This window comes from Myzus persicae, unplaced genomic scaffold, assembly GCF_001856785.1.
Source record: "Myzus persicae strain clone G006 unplaced genomic scaffold, MPER_G0061.0, whole genome shotgun sequence".
NCBI lineage: Eukaryota > Metazoa > Arthropoda > Insecta > Hemiptera > Aphididae > Myzus > Myzus persicae.
Genome location: NW_019101352.1, coordinates 881829 through 908525, shown reverse-complemented (window position 1 = coordinate 908525; position 26697 = coordinate 881829). Strand labels below are relative to the sequence as shown.

The 26697-nt window shown below is 28.0% G+C and overlaps 1 protein-coding gene across 1 annotated transcript in view; it reads right to left on the bottom strand.

The window, feature by feature from the left end:
* The window catches only part of LOC111028755 (neuroglobin-1-like), a 94597-nt gene that overhangs the window by 1704 nt on the left and 66196 nt on the right, over positions 1 to 26697 (bottom strand). Inside the window, exons 3-4 of the mRNA XM_022307498.1 lie at positions 25879 to 25983; positions 4141 to 4261 (exon numbers count right to left, since the gene is read on the bottom strand). Of these exons, the coding sequence (XP_022163190.1) occupies positions 4141 to 4261; positions 25879 to 25983 (226 nt within the window). The remainder of the gene's footprint in view (positions 1 to 4140; positions 4262 to 25878; positions 25984 to 26697) is intronic.

Sequence of the window (26697 nt, the reverse complement as noted above, 5' to 3'; positions counted from 1 at the left end):
AAACGGAAATATACGATGGCCCACCTAAAATAATTTTAAATGTAATTTAAAGCGAACATGAAGAAAATATGGTAGGTATTCTAAATACTTTAGTATTGCCACCGGTCATCGTGTTTAATTAAACACGAGTGCAAGGATAATAATTATTGTTGGGACATTTTATGTACAGTCGAAACGCTCGTGTATCGGTGCTTGAAAAAAACTCACATTTTTCCACATCAACTGAAGACATCCCACTGGGTAATACACGATTCGACGGCCATTTAATTATTATTATTGGTTTTTTTCAACCAAACATTATTCGCAGCAAAGTAGAATATTGAAATAATTGATTTCGTTTCCGATAAGTCCCTCTTTGTACTCACCAAAACAGATTAATAAGGGCGGCAACTATAGCCACCGTAATCATAATATGTTGTGCTGGGTCGCCGCCGTGTGCCGGAAAGACGACGTTGCCCTGTGTAGTACACGAAGACCGGGTGTGGTCTAGGTTAAGTGCACGCGAATTATCGTCCACTGCGGGTGTTTTTATCGTTTGGGGTCGGTACGAAAAAAGGGCAGAGTTTGCCTAGTGACTAGGAGGAGGTCTATATTTATACGTTTGTGGTGCGTGTGTAATTATTACACCCATTACAATGCGTAGGTCCATTATCGTGCAATCAGTTTGTCCCCAGAGTAGGAAATGTTTAGTGTTCTAAGCTCGGGGATGATTTTGTTTGTGTTGATAAGACAATAAAAAATATTTATTAATAAGTATTATATACTCATCAGTCATCGTAATTTATAAATATAACCAAATAGGAATCGTAAGAAACGAGATTTGTTACCTACTTAGTTTTTGCTTGGACAAAATAATGAATACGTAGCCAATTCAAAATGCCATTTACAGTTCTCAAGTACACAAAAAGCATATTTTGTATGAAAGTAACATATTATAATTTTACAAGATATAACAAAACTGTTTGAATTAAAAGTCAATTTTTTTGTTGATTATTTCGTTTTTCTAAGATAGTTGAAAATTATAATTTTACGACTAAAAAAGTTTTTCGCTCTAAAATATTAATATTTTTTAATATTTTTTAAATCTAACAAAATTGCTCCACCTTTGACAAAAAAAAAATAGTTTTTATTTTTTCATAATATATATTTTTAGCTATTTTTAAACGTACAATATAACTGTCAAGTTCTAAGAAATCGAGTCATATTATATATAAGTTAATTTTTTTGTAAAAATTATGAAAATTAACCAATGTAGGTTTATTTTCAAAACTTGTTATTCATTTTACAGTCTGAAAAATATAATTTCCCATTTATTGATATTTAACTGAACAATGTGAAGAGGATAATTTTTTTTTATATACAACACGTTTTCGGTTGTGTTTTTAGGCAATTAAAAAGGACAGTAATTAAATATTTGTTCAAAATATAATTTCAAATTAGAAATAACTACATGTTTTGCCACTTTTTTTATAAAATTTGAAATTTTATTTTTTACAGGTAAAAGGGGCAAAACATTTAGTTATTTTTATTTTGTGTATTTCTATTAATAACACAAATAAAAATAACATGTTTTTTACAATAAATTATTTTTATATGATTAAATGAACTGTATAGTTGCATAAAAAAAATGCGATTTTACATTGATAATGTTTTACTAAGAGACAAGAAGTAGGTATGCAATTAATAATTATAAAACAAAAACCCGGGGAAGTGGGCTTCAAGCATACACTTTGTCATTGAGTAGGTCAGTGAAATAAACGTACAATTTAAGGTAAACTATAAATCACAACGAGGTAAGAATTATAGGTGTGTCGTATAAATAATTTAAATTTAATCTAGATATTTTATAATTTCATTAGATTATGATAGCTCCAGTAATACCTAGTCGAATGATTCAAGTTTCTACGATTATTATTTTATAATTATAAAAACACGGTTATAATTTGGGAAATCAACACTCCGCGTGGCATACCCGTAGTTCAATTTAAAATGCCTTCTCATAAAAGTCAAATATAATTAAGTTAAATCCAATAAATGATGAGTTGTTGTACCCATTAAGTTTTTTGATTCAATTTTTTTTTGTTCAAATAGATATCTTAGTACATTTTCAAAGGTTTGAAAATCGAACTTCGATCTTTAAAAGTGTTAACAAATTTATGTCTCGCCTGAAAAAATACTTAAATATTTTATCTGTAATCATGTACAGTATTTTTCCTATTGTATAGTGCACCACTATAGTATTTCATTTCTATAGTATCTTAGATTATAAAAAAGTTGTGAAGTAATGAAATAAATGTTCTCCTGGCGAGGGAAATACACCATTATATAGTGAGTAATAAAGTTTACTGCTACACACGCTAGACAGCGGGCAGTTTTTAGCTATATTGTTCGCGTAGCACAAAAGCTAAAATGGGTATCTACACAATATACTGTGTCCGTTGCAACCGCGTCGGAAGACTTAAAAAACAGTGACCTACAGTTCATTTTTTTGATGTACTCTATAAGTTGAGCATTTACTTTTTATTCGAAATTAATTCATTGAGCATTTCGACGTACATTTAAAATTGGGCTCATATTCGTTTTGCCTCGTCTGTATCAAATTACCCAGAATACGAGAGACGACCGAGTATTGGTATTTGCTGTTAGCGTTGAGGTGGTGCACAAAACGGAATACCGAGAGAGCGAAAGAGAGATGAGGAGATTGAGAGAGATACAGGCAGAGAGAGAGAGAGAGAGAGAGAGAGAGAGTACAAGTATAATATAGCACCTTGGGATATGTATACAAATCGTATTTGCACGGGTAGCAAGCAGCAGTAGGTTGGTAAATTTCTACAGCATTAACAGACTGCTTGAGGAAGGGGGCCGTTAAATGAATACAAAGTAAATGTTCCTAAGTCGTTATTTACTGTGCACCAGTGTACATATATAGTGTCTATAGAAGCTGCGATTTGCGTTCGAATCTTTCGGCCGAGTGAGCGCGACTTTGACATAAACTATATTAATATTTATTCCGATTCGATAATAAAATAATATACGCATACCTAATGCATTATACATTATTATCACCTAGGCAACATCGGAGCTGTCTCAGACGGGCAAACCATAAAGCCGTGTTGACAGCTATGTCATTTACTCGTTTATCGTGTCGTGTCCAAAAGTTGAGATCGGCCCCACTCTGGAAATATTCTGGTATATTATACGGTTAGTGAATGATGCCATGGTTACCACGGGTCAATCAGAATATGATAAAAGCCACACGACAGACAGCGTTGCTGTGAACTCGGCTTAGCGCGGAATGAGTGATTGAACGTAGTGTCCATAGTAAAATAAATTATTGACGATTAGTGAGAGAGAGAGAGAGAGAGAGAGAGAGAGAGAGAGGAGAGAGAGAGAGAGAAAGGAAAAAATCACCAATGTCTGGCACTTAAATTATTTCAAATGTAATACGTGTATGAAATTAATGATTAGGTAGTAAGTTATAAGGGCAAGTATAATGTAATGGGTTTTGGCATGGATGAGAGATGTGAAAAAAAGAAAATAATGTTCTTATGACTATCGCAGAAAACTCGAACGATTGAAGAATGAGAATAATCTAGTCCAACCATAAAAAAGTTTGATATTTTCATTGGTGGATAAGTTTATGTTATAAGCTGGTTTACAGTCAGTGGATTTTATAAAATTTAACCTGTCTTATAAAACGATTAAGTATAAATATTATTTAGATAGAGTATTGAGAGAAATAAATTGTAATACAAATTCCGAATATTAAACAATTTTTTTTTTATTGATACAAAACCTTCGGCATCATGGGCCATTGTGTTTATAAAATATACTTAAAAATTGTTAAATGTATTCTTGGAATAACCCTTCAATTTGTATAGTATTATTAAAAATGTGTTTCCATAGGTTTTGTCTTAAAAAGCAGATCGTTTGATATAAACTTAATACAATATTATATTAAAGTATGCTGCGTATACGGTATACCATTAACACTCTATATTATAAAGACATTACTATACAAACATACCTACTTTTTATCTCTTCTAAGATGGGTTGAAAATACAGCTTAAATTAATTTCTTTTCGTCGAAATGTGTAAAATAATCATTATTAAGTCTGTACTTAAATCAATTATACTCACGTCTACGTATTTCTGTTTGGCGCCATAATGATAGTGTTTCTTGCCCAAGTCTCTTAATAGAGTTTCCAGTTTATCGGGTTCATATAGACGTGCAACAGCTTTTTGTACGAATGCCATAACTCTAAAACAATAACGTAGGTTAGTTAATAGTTATTGACAATAATTGTCAATGATAAAATTACAATTATTGTAATGCTGATGATATCGAACAATTTATTGTTTTTAATCATTGAGGAGGTCTCCTACGATTTTATTGATAATAGTCTATCCAAATTTGAGTACACTTATTAGGTGTTTGTGAAATTACTTTAGGTAGGCTTACAGTGTGAAATTTCATTATCAAAAACTAACTATCATTTATCATGTACATTAATATAAGTTCACCAATACTAAAACTTTATAGTTGGTCTATGAAATATATGAAATACATAAGTAGTGAAATTTCGATGTAAATAAAAAAACATGATAAATTATTATTTGTTGTTGTTGTTGTTGTATTTATCATTTAAAACTTCAATGACAAAGGTATTATTAGTTTAAATTTTACAAAACGGTTACGGTTTTATAACTGAAATTATGAGATGATTACGTAGTTGCAAATAAACATTTTTTCTTAATGTTAAATTTTATTGCACAGGTCCGTTTTTCTCAAGAAGTTAATCATACTGTTATTATGTAACTATATTACCTAACAGAAATCCGACTTTCCGCCAATGTTTAGGCCGAAAAGATCGTCAAATAATATCAAATATCAACAATATTATGGTACGGAGTGTCGGAGTCATGGAAATATAACAGGTAAGTCGAGACGATGGATAGATTAACTGGAATATAGCTAATATGTTCAATATGTCTATACATACTGATAATGTAGTATAGAAATTTAAAATATTGACTGCATCATGATATGATCACTAGTTCTGTGACAAGACCGAATAATTAACGATAATGATAATGATTAGTAACTAAGGTGACTCCTAACAGGTTTAAAAAATAAAAGGTAAAATATCACTCATACTTTCATAAAAAAAACATAAAATAGTTCACTTTAATTTCCTATTGTATGAATATAATAAAATACAAAGAAATAAACTCACTTTTGAGAATAGTTAATTAATGTCGACAATTCCTATCAATATATAAATATTGATAGAAATTGTCGACATTTCATCTCAATACATCGTACCTATAATATACGAACCTTTCGCTCAAAGTTACTTTTATCAAAGTATTCCATTTTTCCTTCTATTAACCCGTCACATGCAAACTATAATAATATTTTATAATGAGTTTCACTGCGAATGATGGATCGTTTCAACATCGTACCTATAACTAGTAAATATAAGACGTGTGAGCCCGTGAATAATTATTGTTTTTGTTTAGTGTGTTAACTATAAACATATTGACTTATGCTGAAATAACCGATTGTTGTCCTTTACACACGTTATAATGCATAATAATAATAATAATAATAATAATAATATATTATATATATACTATTTGTAAATTGTTAAACTATACATGCAAAACTACGACAGGTTAACGAGTTCACAATAATTATTTTTAAATGCAGTTTATTATTAAATGTCAAAAACACATTTGATATAACACAGTATGATATTATACTATAATTTTATATGGAAATTAATAGGTATTCATAATTTATTTTCGGGGCGTATTGTGTAGACACTAGACACATCTACACAATTATTATGCAGCCGATCATCTATTAGAGTTGAGTTTCACGTTCAGCCGGCCGGACAGCGTTTGTTTTTCTCGCCCGAGATATCTTTTTACTTCAAGGGTCCCAGAATGACCAATCTGATCCGGCCCACAAGCAAGGGAAAAAAGTAAGACGCGTAATTTTATTCCTTTTTAGTGTTATAAGTCATCAATTTTGTTCATCTAGCAACTTCCAGATTTCTAATGTGGCCCTTCAAAAGTATTAGATGCCTACCTCTCAGTAAACCGAGTTTACTTTATAATATTACAATATTATTACTTTGTGGAAATACGCTTCAACCGTGCTGCAGGCATCTGAAAGTTTTATTTGAACACGCCTTTCGAAGACTCAGGGGCGTTGCTACACTAATGTGACAGATTTTGAGTCTATGTCATATCATATTATTATTATTATTATTAATATCCATTGTTCGTGGTGACAAAAACTGGGTTGTAAAAATTGCAAAACGTACAACATGACCTTACATTACATCTACTATAATATCGTCGTGGCGAGGACGACAAGGGATCTCCGTGCTGAACACACATACCTAATAATAATAATAATAACAAACCGTAAATTTTTAATATTTATATAATATACATCACGCATAATATTATGGATAGCGATGTTTTATCGGACACCGTGAAGTGATTTACCACGAGGTGTGTTTACACGTGTCAACAGTGGATATAGGGTTATGTATATGGATTTCCATAAAAAAAAAATTAAGTATATGCACACACGAGCTTTCATTAATAATTTATCAGTGTTTGAGTCGGACACGCATGAGGATTTCTGCGCACGGTTTTAAGCAAACAGCGATTTTATCCGGCTCTCTTATAAATGATGTTTCGTTTTGACACAATTCCTACCTATTAGGCCGATACAAGTTTAGGTAACCGTATTGTATTATGTGGTTACGGTTACAATTATGGCATATATAATTCGAAAATAGTAGATATTTTTGATATTTGTAATAATTAATCAGAGTTTAGACAAGGTGAGTAGACTTGCAGGGTGGTATGGAAAATACCAACAGTATATTAGCAAGGAAGTGCTGTATAGTAGGCAGCTAAAGTTTACGATAAAATTATCTTAAGAAAACAACTCAAATAATGTCTCTTCTGACATTTTGTACACAAAATACATATTAGAAGTTTTAATTTAAATACCACTGCTTACAAAAAAACGATGGAGTACGGTATGTCAGGCTCCATTTCTAAGATATTTTATAATTTATTTATATTACTATTAGTAATTTATTTTTCTATTAGTTGTACTCCTAGTGCCGTTGTATCAACTTATTTTTAACAAACCCATCGTATATACCATATAGTGTAGTATTTATTATTATTATAATACTAATATTAATAAATTGTCAACCGAAAATTTAATCGACGCAGTGAAAAAGATCTTTGGTCTTGTAATAAATGAAAACAAACAAATATTGTGATCATACTCAAGAGTCAGGGGATAATATGTGCCAATCGGTTGTCATATATGGAGAGCAGAGAACTAAACATACAGACAGTTGCAAAATAGAAACTTGATAAATATTACCAAAGCGAGGGACTAAACTACTATAAGATTATCTAGTGAAAGAAAACCTAAGAACTTTAGAAGTGCTGAACGGAGAAGAAATGGCACTATAAAGAGGTTTCTCATCTAAAGAGATCGAGAAAATACGTGATACGTTTTGGTATCAAGAGCTAACGATGTGGATTGAGAGGTAATGCAATTGAAAGATAATTAAGTATTATTTCTAGAAATTAAAATACTAAAAGCAATAAAAACTAACATATTTCCAAAACAAATTAGCTTGGTGGGCCGAAACCGGTCCGAAGGTCGTGGGTATTAGAGACCCATACAGTACACTCAGGCCGTAGATACGTATAAAAACGATTGATATAAATGAAATATTCAAACGTTTTATCGTTTCACTTGAAATGTATGCTTATGTTTTTCGATAGAATATTGTGCTGAACGCTATATAATGAACATAATATATAATAGACTAAATATTTCCAATTATTATTTTGGAATGTGTGTCTTATAAAAATATAGTGTGTTATAGAGTCGGTATGATATAATTATATGTTGTAGGTCATAATAACAATATCCGGACGACGGACGTCAGTACTCTTCCAAAATGATTTTATATCAATACTATAGTCATAAAAATAAAACTACAAATAAACAAATGCAGTGAGTATAATTTTTCTACATTTTTAATATAAAGCAAAACCCATTTATAACGGAAATGTTGATAATATTTTATCAGATGTTCAAAATATATCTATAAAAAAAATGGTGGAATACTAATACTTCATTATTAATAGTGAACAATTAATTAAATTATTAAATTAATATTATCATTAAATGATGACTTAAATGGTTATTACTAATAAAAAACTAACCACTTTGTTATATGTCGTGTATTTTAGTATAGTAATATATGCATACGGTTGTATGATTGAAAAAAATCTATATACTCGTAGTTTTAAAATATTGGTAGCTTAACGACTAGCATGCAATAACGATATAATACTCTAATAAAGTTTTACCATGGGTGTTTGCTGCTGATCGGTGACACCATAAACACAATTTATTCTTTAATGGTCATGGTATAAAATATTGATGGATTATTGTTATGGCCCAATAACATAATAATAGATCATTTATGTACACAAAATATGATACGCAAACATGATTTTAATAATTATGAATTTGTGGTGATTTATAAAAATAAATAAATAATAGGTGATTACATAGGTTGGCGTGAATAAATAACTTCAATAGCCTTGAAATATATTTATTTTGTGTATCTACTCTGATTAAGAACAACAGTTATTTCCAATCTACATTTTGTTGTAATTAAAATTCAGTACCTGATGTCGAAAAAAAAAAAAAATATCAAAAAAAAGGCAATTAAGTAACCGTTTTGTTGTACAGTAGGTGTTGAGTAAACCTCATCATTCAGCAGATAAATCTTGCATACCAAAAATCCGTTATTGTTTTTCCCCGTTATTTGGAAAATAATTATTGGTAATTTTAACTTCAGGCTCCTAAAATGACCAACTACAGATCCAACTTTTCCTCAGAAATCACCCTCGAAGTTGAAATCGAAATATTTTTTTACTACAAAATGTGTGTACAGACAAACAACAAACTCACACATCATTGTATAGCCAAAACATTCATATTTCTACTCAGAATCTAAAAATATGTGACAGACTTATTGCTATAACACATTTTTAAACTTTAATTATGGACATACTTTTTAACATAAATATAAATTGTAATATATAAATATAGTGTAAACTTTATAAGGTGAAACATTTTTTTATTCTGACCAGTGACAATTGCCAGAGCTATGAGTTCAACAATGTAAGGTATGTGTATTGTGTATATTAGATCTAAATCTGCACTAACAAATAGAAACTATATTGACCTTACATTATACGTTTATACTGTAATCTATGGCTTAATAGAAAAGCTCTTATTTTGAATAGGAAAATATTTTAAGTTTGTAATCTAAACTCTATCCAGTATACATTTTTAGTCTTTATTAAATAAAAATAAAAAAACATCTTAACTTGTAATCCTCCTCCAGAAGTAAGTGAAGTCCAAATTCGTCATAATAAAACAAAATCTGACCGGATGGATGATCTTTTCTACTTTGAGGAATAATAGGTATCATATAACATGCAGAAATAGATTAAAAACGAAACTGATATGTCCACTAAAAGTGTTAGTAAAATTCTATGGGCAGGTATGGTTAATTATTTTTTTTTTTTTTTAGTTAACTGTTTAGGACTGTTCAATTTCAAGTGAGTTTGTTTCATATTGTGTACCTCGTTGTATTTTTTTTTCATGTAACCCGAGAATAAACACTACAATCTTTGGTTTATTGTGCTGAAATATCGGATATTGTGTTTATGGTGTTTAAACTAATATATCCAAAGAAAAATCCATAGAATTCATTTGTAGCGTAACATAAACCTGCATCGTTAACACGATACCACCTTAAACGCCATGCTGGAAAAGTGATTATATTCTGGTCCCTTGAAAATGTTTGTAAATTGTAATGGTTGATGGAAAAAATCTCATCACATAACAACATGCTAATGATTCTTGGTCCAAAAATAATAAAAATTTAGATTATACATTTTTGGTTACTTATATGTAAAACGTTAAAAACTAAAATAAATATGGTTTTCACTTTTAGGTGATAAATTTGAGGTATAAGAACAATTTTATAGACCAGGATACTTTAGGATATGTTTGAGCATCAATAAAATGGATAATTGCACTATTAAAGAATTAAAAAACATTTGACTATCGTCTATAACGAATAATAAGAATATAAGAAAACATTTAGCCACTTGAATACTGTTGATAAATGAAAGTATTAAAATAATGTTATACAAATTATTGTTGACCTAATATAATGTGTGTCCTTGTTTTTAATAAACATTTTAATATGTACAAAGAAACTATTTAAAAATGTTTTAAATCATCAATGTTTTTGAATACTATCTACGTTGAAAGATTTCGGTTTTCCTTCATTTTACTTTAAATCATTGTGATTATTATGAACAAATAACTATAAACGATATTAGACAGCGAGTGTAACGATTGTTAGTACAAAAGGTTTATTGGGTAACAAAGCACGTACAATTTTGTTAGATGTAAAATAAAGATATTGTTCAGTTTATACGGATGTAAATGATAACTGTTTAAAAAAAATAGCTGTGATAATTGCTTTTTCCCCCAATTTTTAGTTGTAACTAAGCCCACACAAACTTCTTGGCAACAAATTCGACCTACTTTGTCAACGTAGTAATCCACCCATACAACGTACAAATCCTTCTTTTTTTGTACTTAGTTTTTTCTGTCCAACTAAAAAGAGATGTCTGACACTAATTTACCAGTCAGAAAATGGTGTTTTTTTCAAGGTAACCTCTCAAACTTGAACCCCTCTAGCACTTTTAAAAGGGTTCACGTGGATTATAATCATTACATTTTTCAACGTCAAAATCGCTGAATTTTAAATAAATTATCTTTGCCTTAAGATTAAACGGGCTAGTCAGTTATTATTTCTCGTTTGAATCATTACCGATATCTCATAAGTTATTCGAAAGTTCATATAAACGTAAATTTGTGCTTTTTACGTTTTTGTGAAACAATAAGTACTTACTCTTTAGCAAATTCAAACACTAACAGATATCAACCGGTTTTATAATTCTTTTTGACATAGATCTTATTATACGATTCAAGTTTTTAAACCTTAGTTCTATCAATATAAAAATATTCTTGAACAAAAAAAAAAAGATATGAATAGAAGTACATTTATTTAGAATATCACTACAGAATGGGGATTATATTGTTTTTATCAAAATTCGACGAGTGTACTTTAATACACAGATCTGTATAATTAATCGAATTTAATAAAAAAAACTTATAATTAATTATTTTTTTCCTCTTATTTTTACAATACTTAGAATTTACAACCCATATTTCAACATTCTAGAATTAATTTGTTTAAAGAAAAGGTCCGAAAAAAAAACGCCGGGTGAAATATATTTTATAGGTATTTTTATTTTTTACCTTAAATGTATTTGGCTTAATTTACGAGTGTCCATATTACACAATGGGAAGTAGATTCAGTTATGTTTAAAAATAAACAAAACACTTAAATTATACATCATACACTCATACCAACATTTCGACTTTATCATAGTGCAAATTGTCACATCTTAACCCACACCTTTAATATATTACGTTATGTTCTTTAAATTTAATAGTTTTCCTACACTAATCTATTGGTGCTTATTTATATTTTTATTCAGTTTTCACCTTTAAATCTTTCATATTAGTAATACATAATAGGTATTAAAAAGATAATTTATTATTTATGTATCAGGTATTTGTGGTAGAGAATGTTTTAGTTCATGATAATATAACAGATTTGTAATATTTTTGTAAAACTTATCCATATATTGAATGAACAAAATAGTTCGTCATTTAATGATAATATATTTCATGATAATGTTATTATGCTTTTTAGTTAACTGTATACGATACATATCAATCTGTAATATTTTGAAATCAACGTCTTACTAAAAATAGAAATTTTATAGTAAAAATTGTAAATGGTAAATGGTTTCAGTTTTGCATTATATCTACTGAGATATTTTCATTTGTTGGCGTAGGCATTAATAGTTTTGCATAAATTACATCTTATCTTTGTACTATCAATGAACAATTATCATTGTTATTGGAATTTTTATTTCAGCCTGTTATTTATAATGTACATTTTTAATTGTTACACTTATGGATATTATAGCTGTATGCTAGCTGTTCATGCAAGGCGTTGCCTGTAAAAATTAAATGTCCATAGATTTACCTCATTTCATGCTTTTTTAAATGCATGCTTCACAGTTATTTGGGATAAAAACATCCATCATACATATTATAAAATACAAGTGTAAAATGATATCCAATCATAATAACTTTTTTATTTACCAAATAATGTAATAACTGTAAATACCCCGTCAAAATCAGTTCATTCGTTTTGCCGCCTTTCCCAAATAAACTAAAAATAGATAAACAGTCAAACGTATCTTACGTATCTATGTGTGTTTCATTTGCGATATTACATTTCAGTCTAAATAAACACTTTTGTAAATCACAGTGTGTTTAGGTAGAAGGTACAATAATTGTAACACTTTTAATTTGTAATACGCAAGATGTATTACCTGATTCCACTCGGATTAAAATTAGTCCATCCATTTATTGTTTTCCGTTTTTCCGTTGTATTTTACAATACCTGCGAAAACCCCGTCAAAATCGGTTTATTCGTTTTGAAGCCTTTCCTGCAGGATAAACTGATAAACAGACGGTCAAATGTAACTGTGCTTGTTTCATGCATGTAACATTTAATCGTGTAGGTTTAAAAATCCCAGTGATGTATCATTTGAGTATTTTAAATTTGTGATACGTATGCAAGATAATTAAAAAGGAAAAATAATAAGGCCCTAATAATCATTGTTTTTCCAAATTATTTTGAAAAGTACTTGTCATTTTCAATCTTGAGACCCCAAAGTACCAACTATACATCTTATTTATTTCCAACTATTTTCAAATTGTGTAATTTCTACTGATATTAAGAGGTGAACTTAGACTCAGTCCTCTCAGAAACTAATAAATAGGTACCTAAATAAAATGAATTATTAATTTTTTTTTTTATGAATAGTTGTTAACTGTTATACTATATTAGCTTTCAATTTCGTCTATTCAAATAAGTCGTGTGATTATTATTTCACTTTACATTTGTTTGACGTGTTAACACGATTTAAGAGGACAGGTACAAGTGAGAATAGGTATTTCTTAAAACTATTTGGTAGCCGATTCAAAAATAACTTAATATTAGGTGAATATATCAGGTAAGGCATTAAAATTTTTAAGTATGATATTAAGCTGAAAAATTAGGGTGACGCTTTAAGTCAAAAAAATTAAACATTGTTCAACTCTAACATGTTAGACTGTTATTAGAGTAACTCAATGATTCCCGTCCTTGCAGTAAATCAAAAAATAAATCGTCAAGCACTACCGAACATAAATAGGTATATAGTATAAGTGGTAGACACACACCTTAATGTTCATCACGAAATAATGTAAACATAAATGGCTAGTGATCTCTCAATGATATGTGGCCATTTGCTTTCTCGTAATATATTCACATGTTGTATTGACTTTCGTGACGATTCGCAAATAGCTCACGGCCGATATGCTTGCAATACAATGCTGGTGATGTTATGTTTGTGTACTGCAGTATTATAGTTGAAGATATTGAAAATCCAAAGATTTTACTCTATGACTATGAGTATTATAATTTATGGGCCATTACCATTTCCCATGTGGTATTCTGGTGGACGACGTGAGGAGAACTAATACATTTTCGCAACAATCTTATGGTACTTAGTTTTATCTTGAAAATATTATTTTTTTAGCACACCAAACACTGGGTCTCCTATAACACAAGTCAGCGATCCGTCGGCAATCGGAACGTTTGACCTAGTTTTGAAAATGTTTAAACGCTGCCTCTGTCGTTATTCTCCGAAAAATACAGCTGTATTTTATTATTATAAATTAAGTTACATATTAAAATTATATTTTGTTTTGTATAATTATTTAATGCATTTATGACGTTTAGAGCATATATAATTCGCACTTCTAGAACAATACTGCCACAACTAAACATTTATAGTTTTGAGAAAAAGCGATTTGAAGTTTGAATCAAGATATTTTAAAGAGTTCTTTAACTATGCGTTTGAAATAAAAAACTGAAATACTTGCAAACATACTTTACATTATAACTATTTAAAATATTATAAAATAAGTACTTTCTTAAACCTAACAAGTTAGACTTGTGGCCTTTTACAATGTTTTAAGTAAATTGAAGACTCCCATATTTTGAGATGAGGCTCTATTGCATATGGAAATAGATTTTAAGATAGCCATATGCTAAATATAGCATTATTGAATTTTATATTGTGGCTGTGATATCATAAATTATAAAGAGCAATAACGCCACAACTCTAAAAATTGCTGTTATAATGAGTTTTTATTTTGTGAAATCGAATTGCTGATCGAATTGGTAGTTTTTAATTTTTGGTCAAAATTGAATAATTTAATACCGACCCCCATCTTTTTAGTGACTAAATGAAAAATTATATTGAATGCAGCGCTCTTAATTTTTTTTTGAGCTATTTTTGCACTATTCGAAAGTAGTCATAACTCTGTCATAAAATCGATGAAAATTGAGTTGAGATAATCTCGTTTTAAAGGTGTAAATATTGTTTAAAAATGAATTGGGTTCTTAAGTATTCACTCTATAAACAGAATATTGCAATTGCTTTTTAACATGTTTAATAATATAATCATTTTATTTACTGATTTAGTAATAATTTAATAATATATATAATTAATAAAGAGTAGTTTCAATATATATTAATGTTACATTTTATGGAAAAATACTGCCACTGCGGAAGATTATATTTTTGGAAGATGTCTGTTTATAATAATTGTTTTGAAATTTAAAAATGTGAACTGAACTAGTTAATAAAGGGGTTCATAATAAAAAATGTGAACTAAGCACATTTTTTTTCTGAATGAACTTGTTCCATTAAAGTTAGTTAATAAATAAATTATAAGTTACTTTTAATTTTTTTAATAGGCACATAACATTAACTAGATTTTCGAGAACATAATCAGTCCATATTAAAATTAAGCTCATTACTATAACGCCCTTATCAGACATTTTCTTCAGTATTTTTATTTTAAACTTTACAGCCCGGTCGTAATAATTAATACGTTGATATCAGTTCATCACAGATATATAAGTAAGTATGCATACTAAAAATATAACATAAATAATATAAATATATATTTGTGGTAGACTGGTTGGAAATAAATCAAAAGTATAAAATATAAATTTACTACACTGTACCTATATAATGTGTAGTTTTTTGTTGTCGTTGAGATGTAGTAGCTCGTAGGTAAAGGTATTACCTAACCTGGCCTATTCAACGGTATTACCATTTGGATATTTGTTTTGAACATTTTAAAATTTAATAAAATATATTATCTTAATAATTATGTATTTGTGTCTATTTACTTTTAAATTTTAAATTAATACCTATAGATAAAAATCTAGAAATAATCAGGGTTTCAGATTTTTTAGAAAATATTTTTTTATGGAATTTCTGATCCCTATAATAATAACTGCGTAAACTGGCAATCGTGCATAAAGCGTATGATGATATTATATTCTTTTTCGTTATCACGTATAAGTATAAAATTGTATGTGGTTGTATCCATAATAAATGTCAATGGTGGGAGGGTTCGGCCTCCCGTGCCGGGTAGCATGTTATTTTCAGGGGGGGTCTATACTCCACTAATTCGTAGACCAATTGTTTAGAACAATATGTGTTTTAAAACCAAAACCATGGAAAATATAGTATGGGCCATTTGACAGTATATTTCGTTTATGATTTCAGTTAAAAATATCCTTAATTTAGGCATCATAGATATTATCCCTTATACCACAGAATTCCTATTATTTAGTTTTTATTATCATTACACCATTGATTATTATTGAATGAATATTTATCTGTCGTTCATTAATCCATAAAAGAAACAATTAAGTGTGCAATTGAAAGTTATTAGCTTATAAATTATAAGTAGATTGGATGGTTGTTCTTGACTCTTGAGATTTTAGTTCTTATGGTATCAAAACTTATATTATATCGAGATGATAAGTGTAATATTCTATACGAGAAAATTATTAAATATACAGTGGTTGATACTTATTGGACTCACTTTGGGACCTGATCATTTGAGTCCATTAACCGAACGAGTCAATAAGGTGAATGACCTAAAAAAAAATTTTAAAAATCCTTACATTTAAAAATTTATTTTATTTAAAAATATTTATTGAGATTCAAGGAATGTATGTATAAAAATAAAAATCTAGCTGTACGCAATTAAAAATAAAATAATATGTAATATAATAATGTATGTAAAATCTAATTAATTTTTCGATAAAAATCCATCTAGGGTTGATTGGATTTTCTCTTCTTCGGCCAACTTCATAATGATATCTTCTTAGGATTTATGTTGTTCGAATACGTCAAAATCGCCTCTTTGCTGAAACCCTCTACATACAATTTGAAGCACAAAATACCGGCACTGACTTATTTCACATTTATAATACGTTTGTTCAGTGTATGTACATATTTTATTTATTTATCTAATTTTTAAATGACCCTATTAACCGATGTGTGAGTCGAATAGACGAATTTTTAGGTGTGTGTTTATATATGTGCAAATCGGGACCAGCCGTTTTGAGTCTAATAGGCGAATGAGTCAATTAACCGTGAGTCCAATAAGCGGCGACCACTGTATATTATAATTTAGTTCTATAATATTATATGTAGGTAGTTTAGAACTAGAAAACTAGTAATAATATAAGTAAAAATACCATTTAATTTTAAAAAAAATATGAATATTTGTATAATTTTAAGTAGCATAATTGTGTACCATAAGCTTATCAGTTATAATGATTATTCCCTAAATTTTCTTAAAAATTTATAAGTTTAACATAGAATAGAAATCATTTAATGCTGTTATTTTTTTTTCTTAGCCAGTTAAAAAAATATATTTTATACATGATTGATTCTTAAAATATATTATATTTTCTTTGTGTGTATGTTTTGAATCAATTACACCAATTGATCATTGGGAAAATTTCCAGTTGATGTTGACATGCATTCTATGGAGATATTGAACATTATTTAATTAAATTTCACCCAAAGTCGTTTTCGCGTGCTTTGATTTATTGAATGTTTTAAATTGTTGATAATTAATAATACACTCTATTATTTATTTACTACAAATACGGGTTTCCCCTTTACATTAAAGTAACAGTGCAACAATACGTATATAATAGTAGGACATTAAATAACTTAAATATTATATGTAATACAATAACTGATGTAAAATAATAAAACAGTTTATTAAGTTATTACGGTTATATAAATTATAAATTATTATTATTAACAGTATATTTAAACTGTATATATTATGTTGGGTTGAAGTTGAAGCAGAGTTCTTGATGCCCACTCTGTATAATTTTCAATAATTTTATTAAAATAATATGTTGTATGTTTGGCGTAAAAATAATTTAAGATTAATATTATGTTTTATTAATGTGTACAACACTTCAAAATGTTTGATTGTCTCTTCAAATTAGCATTTTATGGGTTACCTATTTATCATACCATTATTATGTACATTACATATGAATTGTGAGCTTAGAATCAAGCAATAATAATATGGTAATATTATAGAAAAATCGTCAAAATGTCAAATTGATAAATTGTGTTAAAATATATTACCAACGTACCAACCACTTCGGGATTTTAAGATCAATGTTACTATTATTGGCAATTATCATTAACTGCGACTACTAGCTACCTGGAATACGTTGTATTATTCACTGGAGCCCATGTTGTGGGGATGTTATGGTATATTTTCTTCATACAAGTGTGTGTTCTTTGCTGTGTTTTTGATAGACCGAACAATTGCCACCAAATTATGTTATTCAGAGGCAAAGTACTCTACTTCATCGGCCACGTCAACTTCAAATAATATTTACCCAATCATGTAGTCACACCAGTCCATAAATTAATTATTTGACCATCTATTAATATAGTTGGAAGATGGTAAAATTAGTTAAAAAATTGTTTACAAATTCATGAATGTAGTTCTGAATTAGGATATTAATTTTATAAATAAAATGACCTATTTAAAATATTAAAAGCAATATATTTCTATTGTATTGATAAATTGATATTTTTTATTCCATTACAATTACTAACACTGCGTTGAAGTAGGTACAGTGACATAAGATACACTTTCTACGTATAAAAACAGTTTGATACTTATGAACGGGAGTAAAGAATGTTTTTTTTTTCATTTGCATGTTTGAATATTTTTCAAGTATAGTATACTCAAGTTGTAACTTTTAAATGTATTATAAAATGAAAATGTTCAAATAAAAAAGTAATAACATTATAAAGGGGATAAAAAATTAAACTTTGTTCAGAAGGTACAACAGTGTGAAATGTTTAGTATATTATGTAAAAAAAAATATAACACTGATTAATCTTTTTTGTTTTAAATATTAGTTTTAAATGTATTTTTAACATTTTTAAGTATATACATAATTTATGACACTTCACAATGATTTACTTATTCTGATAAATGGTAATTATATTAATTGTTTTCATAGTTAAAAAAAATCAATTCACAATTCTATGAACAATAACTTTAATTAATTTTTTATAATAATGTACAGTTTATTAGAGAGTTTAAAAAATGTATTTCGTTTCATAAACTTTGTTGTTCTGTTTTATCTTAATTTGGATCAGGTAATTATAAAAAAAATAGTTTTAAATTCAAATTTTGATTATCATTTCCAAAACTCCGATAGTTCATATTATAAATATTTTATCGAGTATCTATAATAATAATTAATGTAGTTATCCAACAAACCAAGCTTTCTGAGTGGTTGTCGGATAATTGTAGCATATATACAGCTGCGGCATACGCTATATACGAAGCCCATCTTACATAATAAGTGCCAACTTGCAAAATAAAAAGTACATAATTTTGATAGACTTCGTGAGCACTTTATTTAGACTTAGTAATATTAATAACAATCATGTTATCATTAATAAAATAATTAACTTGACTTATAAATTTAACAATAAAATAATCTTTTTATGGATTCTCAGGCACTGTGGAATAACTGTAGGTAACGAAAGAACGGATATATTTGTCAAGGAAAAAGCCAATAACCCACATCAACAAAACCTCTGGAATAAAAAATCGGACAAAGATATAAAAAAAATGATCTAAACCAAGTTAAAAATAAATGGCAACACGAATGGCTAAAAAATGAACACAAAATTAAACGAAATAAAAAGAACAGAAAAATTGAAGAACCCAATGTCTATCAAAAGAAGAGACGAAGTTCCATTTAATCGCCTCAGAATAGGTCATACACAGTACACACACGGCCATCTAATGAAAAAAGATTCATCAAGAACATGTCTTAATCATATCTTTATCATATCCAAACTCTATCAAACATATCATTGACGAATGAAGAGAGCCCCGACAAAGGCCCTACACGCAAGAGGCCCGACAAAAATAAAATCGAGGCTTTCTCCTTTAAAAAAAAAAAAAAATTATAATATTAATTAATGTATATCATTTTGAAAGGAATATATCTATATTTTAGTGATAGAAATATTATAAAATAAAAAAGAATTACTAATTTGTAGGAATCTTTTAGGTACCTACATTATATTAGGTATATTAATTATTTTATTTTATTTTTGTTTTAAATTAAAAATAACCTGTACCTAAAATATATGAATTCAATTATATAATATTCTAAATACGCATAACTCACTAGAGCTTGCCACACCTCCGAAAATTGTATTCTTAAACTTTTTTTAACATATTATAGGTGCAATAAGAGAACAACATATTTTTACATATGTAATTAATTGAACATAAGACTCCTTCAAGAAATCAATAACGCAACAAAATTGTTTGAAAATCAATTTAAAAAATATAATATTCAATGAGTAGGTACCAAAACATTGATTATTAACTCTGTGATATTGGCCCATCCGGTACCTACAGGTTACGAAACATTTTAACCGAATGCCACATCTATAATCCGCACAGTTTCCAATTTCACATAGCCTATATAGGACACCACTTAGATTATAGATGTGTATCTATACGGTATACATATATGTGCATCTCTCAGACCAGACCTAGAGGATAATGTTAAAATGTAATTTTTTAATAAGCAAATCATTCTCAATTAAATGACCATACTATAAATAGTAGACTAAGTTGTAATAATAAATTATTATTAATCAAAGGCGTGTTGCAAATTAGTTCCTATCAAATATGTATTTTACAAACACTATTTTGATAATTTGACTATTTTATTGTATCAAAATATATCTAATCTAACTTGACCTATAATCATAGAATTTTTTTAAATAATGTTGAAAATCCATCCATTCAAATTATAAATTTAAAAAAAAACAAAAATCTTTGTTCTGCTAGAGGTTGATTATTATTAAATGCTCATGAGGCAATCGAGTGTTGTATAGTTACATAAGATATATAATAATAAATAATATATAATATTTATATGTATAATTTTAATTTTATGTAATTCTATAAAAATATGTTTATTAAAACCTTTTTAATTTTCCATGAATATAAAGAATATTACCTGCTCATAATTATAATAACGAGGAAGTTTTTTATGTTGTTATTTTCCCCAATTCGTCAGTGACAAGTGTACACTAATTAGTAATTGCTAATGTTATTTACATTAGGAATACATAATATACCTATATAACTGCTAACATTCAAAGAAATTAAAATATTTAACAATGTGTTATAAATACAGTAAATATGTTAAAGTGAACCACATAAATAACATTGACAGTATTCGTAACCTGTATGGCTATTGGCTGTATGTTAACTAATTTCGTGTTATTTGCTTAATAAGATAATAGATTCAATAATATTATTATGCTAACGTCATTGTTAACAAATGTCATGTTTTCTTTTGTCCGAAATCTATAATAGTTGATTGACTGACATTTGGTTATAAATTTTGATAAACTATATAATTAACCATGGACAGTATTATTTTTTGAAAGAGTTGAATAAGCATTTATCCTCGCTGAATCTAATGAATATTTGATCATATTAATAGAAAACCTCAATCAATACTTTGCCAAAAGGGTGGTGACTGGTGGCAGTGGTTAAAGTAATAATTATTATAAATCGTGAAAATAATCATCCGGTTCCGGATCGTAATCTGTTCGAATACAATAAAGGGACTGACCGAGTTGACTGTCCGCCTATTCGGTTATAAAATACACACACACAAGCCCCCCGTGGAATGAGGTCTTTCTCTTTATGCCCTTCTCTTTTGTTAAACGCACATAGTACGTTAAATTGTATTCGTTAAAGAGGTAATACGATTTGTTTCGAGGTACTATTTTTTGACCATCGAAATATGTTTATCAATTTATTTATTTTTAATGTCTAGTCACACGTTAATGAGATCTACAGAGGACAGAGTACAGTTGTATATAAAATAGTTTATTGAAATTCGGTTGGACTTTAACGTATAATTGTATAAATAATATAACTTAACATAGAAAAATAGGTTCCTAATAATATTCCGCATTACATTAATATATTATTATTATTGTAGTTTATACTCTATATGTACTTTATTGATTCAAGATTATTCTAAGGGTATTATAGAATCTATAATACCCTTAGAATAATGTGTTCAATATTTATGATCATTTTTTTTTGGAAATTGATGTTCAATTTAATATTGTTTTAGTGTTTACATAATGACAGTATTATTTCAATATTATATTTTTAACCTTAGGCAAAAGTAGATGATATAAAAAGTATTATTTTTACAAGAGTTGTTTATTTTTAATAAAAAAAAAAATGGTTAAGTTGTAAAATTTCTCTTTCAAACATATTTTATTTCATACATACATACATTATACAATGACGATATTCCGTAAGAGTTTTGAACTTATAGGTACTCATGATTTCATAAATGTAAGTTCCTACATGTTTCAGTTCAGTCTATGTGTTGTCTGTATTTTTTTCATGTAAACAAGGCTACAATACATTGTAATTTAGTATTTTTAGTTTATTTTGAACAAGGTATCAAGCATTAGCTTTGAATAAACTTTATAATTTGTATGTTTACCTAATTATGAGAATATATTTAAAATTAATTTTAACTTTAAAGACAGAATTTTTTTTATTTTATTTAAGTACTGTACTCAAACAAATTAATTATTTTTTTTCCCTTTTTTTTTTATCATAGACGAGTTATTTTGAATTGGATCTTAAGTTGGTTAATAATTGTATTATTACTAAAAAATGTATGTTGTTATCTGTGACGAATGCTCACTAGAACTTGTAACACGGTCTAATAGAAAAAAATCATATAACTGAGTAACAAACTAACTTAACTTAAATTATAAGTTAGTTGTTTTTAAAATTAATTTTAATCTAGTATGGGGAATGTAAACTATCATTACTCTAATTTGTATGAATTTGAATGGTGACATAGAGGGCATAATATTAACTTATGGAAATTAAACACACAATCGAATACTGGCCTAAACCTCGATCATTCAATGGCAAAAATGAAGTTATAACCAACAGCCGACAGGCTGTGAATAGAGCAAACTAAGATGTCAAATGGCCATCTTAGGAGAAGAAAAGAACCAGTATTCCACCAAACACGTGGCAAACCTATAACAATAAAACACCTACTTGTCTACTGCCAAAATCACTCAGAAACTAGAACAATCCTAGAAATTCCAGACAACCTGTATGAAGCTCTGAACTTAAAAGAAGACAATTTTAAGAGTTGAGACAGTTATTTCCTTTATAAAAAAACAATTACTATATTCAACTCAATTTAGACACTAAACTGTAATATTCTGTATGTTACATACTATTTTGTAACATTAGGTATTTAATACCTTTTCATTTTTCTTAAGCTAACAGTTAATAACCTGAACAGTTGAAAATATAACAAATAAAATACTCGTAAAATAAAATTATTATATATTCATCTAATACCTTTTTAAAAATATATTGTAGGTAGGTATTTGTTTTAATAAATTAACTATAAAACAGTTTTAAAAAGTTTAAAAAAAAAAAACAAGATAAGTATCACGATACTTTTTTAAGCAAAAGACTTATTATTTATTATGTGTTGTGCTATCAAAATAGAATAACCTCAACATTTTTCCCTCATTTATATTTTATAGGGTACCAATTCTATGAAGATTCAAACGTTTTAAATGTTTTTTACCGAATTCCCCGTGCCAGATGCAAGTTTGTTTTGATAAATTACCCATTTTTTAGTTTTAAATTTTGAGTTTTTTACTTAGCTGACAGCAGAGGAACCACGTTGTTATTAATACCTGTCACCTGTCCCTTGACTATTTGCGGAAAATTTCTAAGAAATCCTTTTTTTATGATCTATTCTTTTCAGTGTATTTTTCACCAAAAGTAGGTACTATGTTTCCACTTTCCTCAGAGATTCTACTTCCATTGAAGTTGAATAATTGACCAACACAACTAAAACGTTTTTGGTAGTTTCCTTTGTCTTTGGTATTTACTTTATTAGTATATATGCTCTGTTGGTTTTTTTTGATTAACTGGCTCCTTTTTATTTTTTACAAGCTAACTGTTCAATTTATTGAAATGGTTATTCAGCATTTAACATTTTACATTCCACTAATTTAAATTTGTATTCGCTCGGAGCTATATCCGAATTGCATATACATCGATACTTCTTGTTAAGGGATTTTAAAATATACAAAGACATTTTTTATTGGATTCTTTCGTCTACTTAAAGTTATTATTGTTAGTGTTTAAGATGCTTTGTAAACATATTATTTTGTCCCATTATTGTTATGCTTAATAATAACATAATTTTTGTGTTTAAAATGAACTATAATATTTATTAGAATAAAAACGAATACATTATAATGTATTATTCCATCAAATATGTTGCAACCGATATTTATATTGTAATGGATTGTACATAATATGTATTTATGTATGATGTACTCTACGTTATGCACACAATATTAAAGGCACCTAGGTATTTGCTTCGAAAATATTGTCGTTTAGAATATGATAATGTTAGGTTGGGATTTGATTTTGGAACCCATTTTATGTTTACAACCTCAGACTGTTTTGCTTTGTTATACCTTATGCATCAAGATGTCTGTTGTCTTTAGCCTAACACAGTTGGTCGTGTCCATTGTCCATTACAAATCACGGCCTACGAGAGAAAATGTTTTTGCCCTACATTGAAATTTGAATCTATATGCAGGTACCGAACAAGGATCTAAGATTTGTGTTGTACACTACTCGTACTTGTAAACAATTTCCTTCAGCAACTAAAGTAAACACGGGGGTATTCGGAAATATTTGATTATCCGAATTTCGTTATTTTATGCCATCGATTGGATAACATTATAACGTTCTCATACCATAGAATAAATATAATAACGGTACATACAGAGAATACATTTATATAAACTTTGTGATCGACAAATAAATAATTCAAATTATGAATGTTTAAAATAATTAAATAACTACTGTAAAAAAACCATTGCTAACTTTTAATATAATATTGTATATTTTATAAAAAAACAAATTGTTAGTATAGTTGATGCTAATGTAGAGTTTTTACAGGTGTTTTACATTTTAAATCAATATTACGAGCAATTAATGTTAGTTGTAGCACAACCTCTAAAATTACTATAATTAAAATTTTTACTGAAAAAGACAAGAACTCTACAAACATATAATTATTGAAGAAAGGATAAACACAACAACTTCGCTGGAATGGAAATAAACTCCTCTCAGCAGACTCCGTGGGAGAATGTGGAAATGGTTTTTGGTTACGGTTATTAGAATTATGCAGAACATAAAGGTTTTGCTAAATAACAGAGCATAAATGTAACTTGTGAAACATACAATGAAATAGTTGTGGCATAGCTTCGCCGGAGAACGTTAAACCGAAAAAAAATGTTTACTATATAGTATATAGCTCGGTCGCTTGTGTCGTTGTATCATTGTAAGTAGATAAAACTAGTCTTGGCAGGCCTTTGTAAATTATAAATCAATGATAAAACAATATTTCCTCTTAAAAAATCTGAAGAGAGCTTTTTTTGTATATGTCTTTCAAATTTTTTTTTTGTGAAAGTTAAATATTACTAATCATGTTTGTTAAATTGACAAACAATAGAGATGTTTATGGTCATTTTTTAAGTTTTCGATTGTCCCTAAAATAGGAAAACCAAAACAATTTACATAATTGAGAAAAATATAAAGTAATATATTAGCTACACAAAATTAATTTCTACAAATTATAAATACTAATCATTTCTATTGACACTAGGCATCGTAGTTGCAGTGATCGTCATAATTGGTCATTGTTATTATTTATTAGGATTATCAAATTTCATGAATACTTGCAAATATTACAATATTAAATTATAAATTATGCAACCATGGTGTAATATATTTCTGAAATCTCGATACCGTTATAACATCGTCAGTACAGAATGAAACAAATCAGTTTTAATAACTAAATACTAATATTGAGTATTTGAGTGATTGAGTGTAACTTTGCGATTACTATGCGCAAGTTATTAATTATTCTCAGGCAGATAATAACAAAATAATTATGATTATATTTCAGTACTTTTTCTATCTATTTCATAATAACAAGTTCTACTAAAATATATTTTTCATATTATTTACAGTACCTTAACGCATGATCTCTTAGCTGTCTGCTGTGTTTCAGGTCCTCTATATCAACTCCTCTAAATGGCATAAAAGATTGTTGAACGTCTGGATGTGTCTCGAAGAGGCTGAAAATAAAATAAAACATATGTATATATAAAGTTTAAGTCATTATTAGCACTCAATAATACACGGTGTAAATAATTGAGTAACATTCATAAAATCGAGATGTTTTTTTTATGATAAAATTCTTTTAAACTGGACTAACAATATTAAAATAAATAATAAGATCCCATGTTAACTTTACAATATACTTCAATGATTGCATATTAATATATTATTATAAAAAAGTGTTTTTGAGTGATCAGTCAACCTATATTATTTCCATGATATTGTATTTATTTACAATTATTAAAATAAATTGTATATTATATTATGAATAATAACAATAATATTATTTCATGCAATAATTAGGCATTCCTAATTAGAAATTTATAACTCATAGGTAAGTCAATACAGTGCAGTGGTAGAACGGTGTGAATATTTTCGTGGTATAAATATCTAAAAATTAATCTAAACATTTTCCATGGAAATTTATAGTTTAAGTAATAAATCAATGTTTCAAGTTTCCACGGTTAATATTTTTTGAATTACAACAAAGTATTAAACATCGTTATAGGAGAAATCGTCATTTTGAGTGTGAAAAACGTGTCGTCAACATTTGAAGTTCAATCACTCATAAAAAGTGAATGTAGCTTTATGCTAATTTTTTTTATAAATTTTAGTAAAATAAATATAATAAAAAGAATTTTGTATTTTTATTCAAGCCTTAGGTGTCTAAA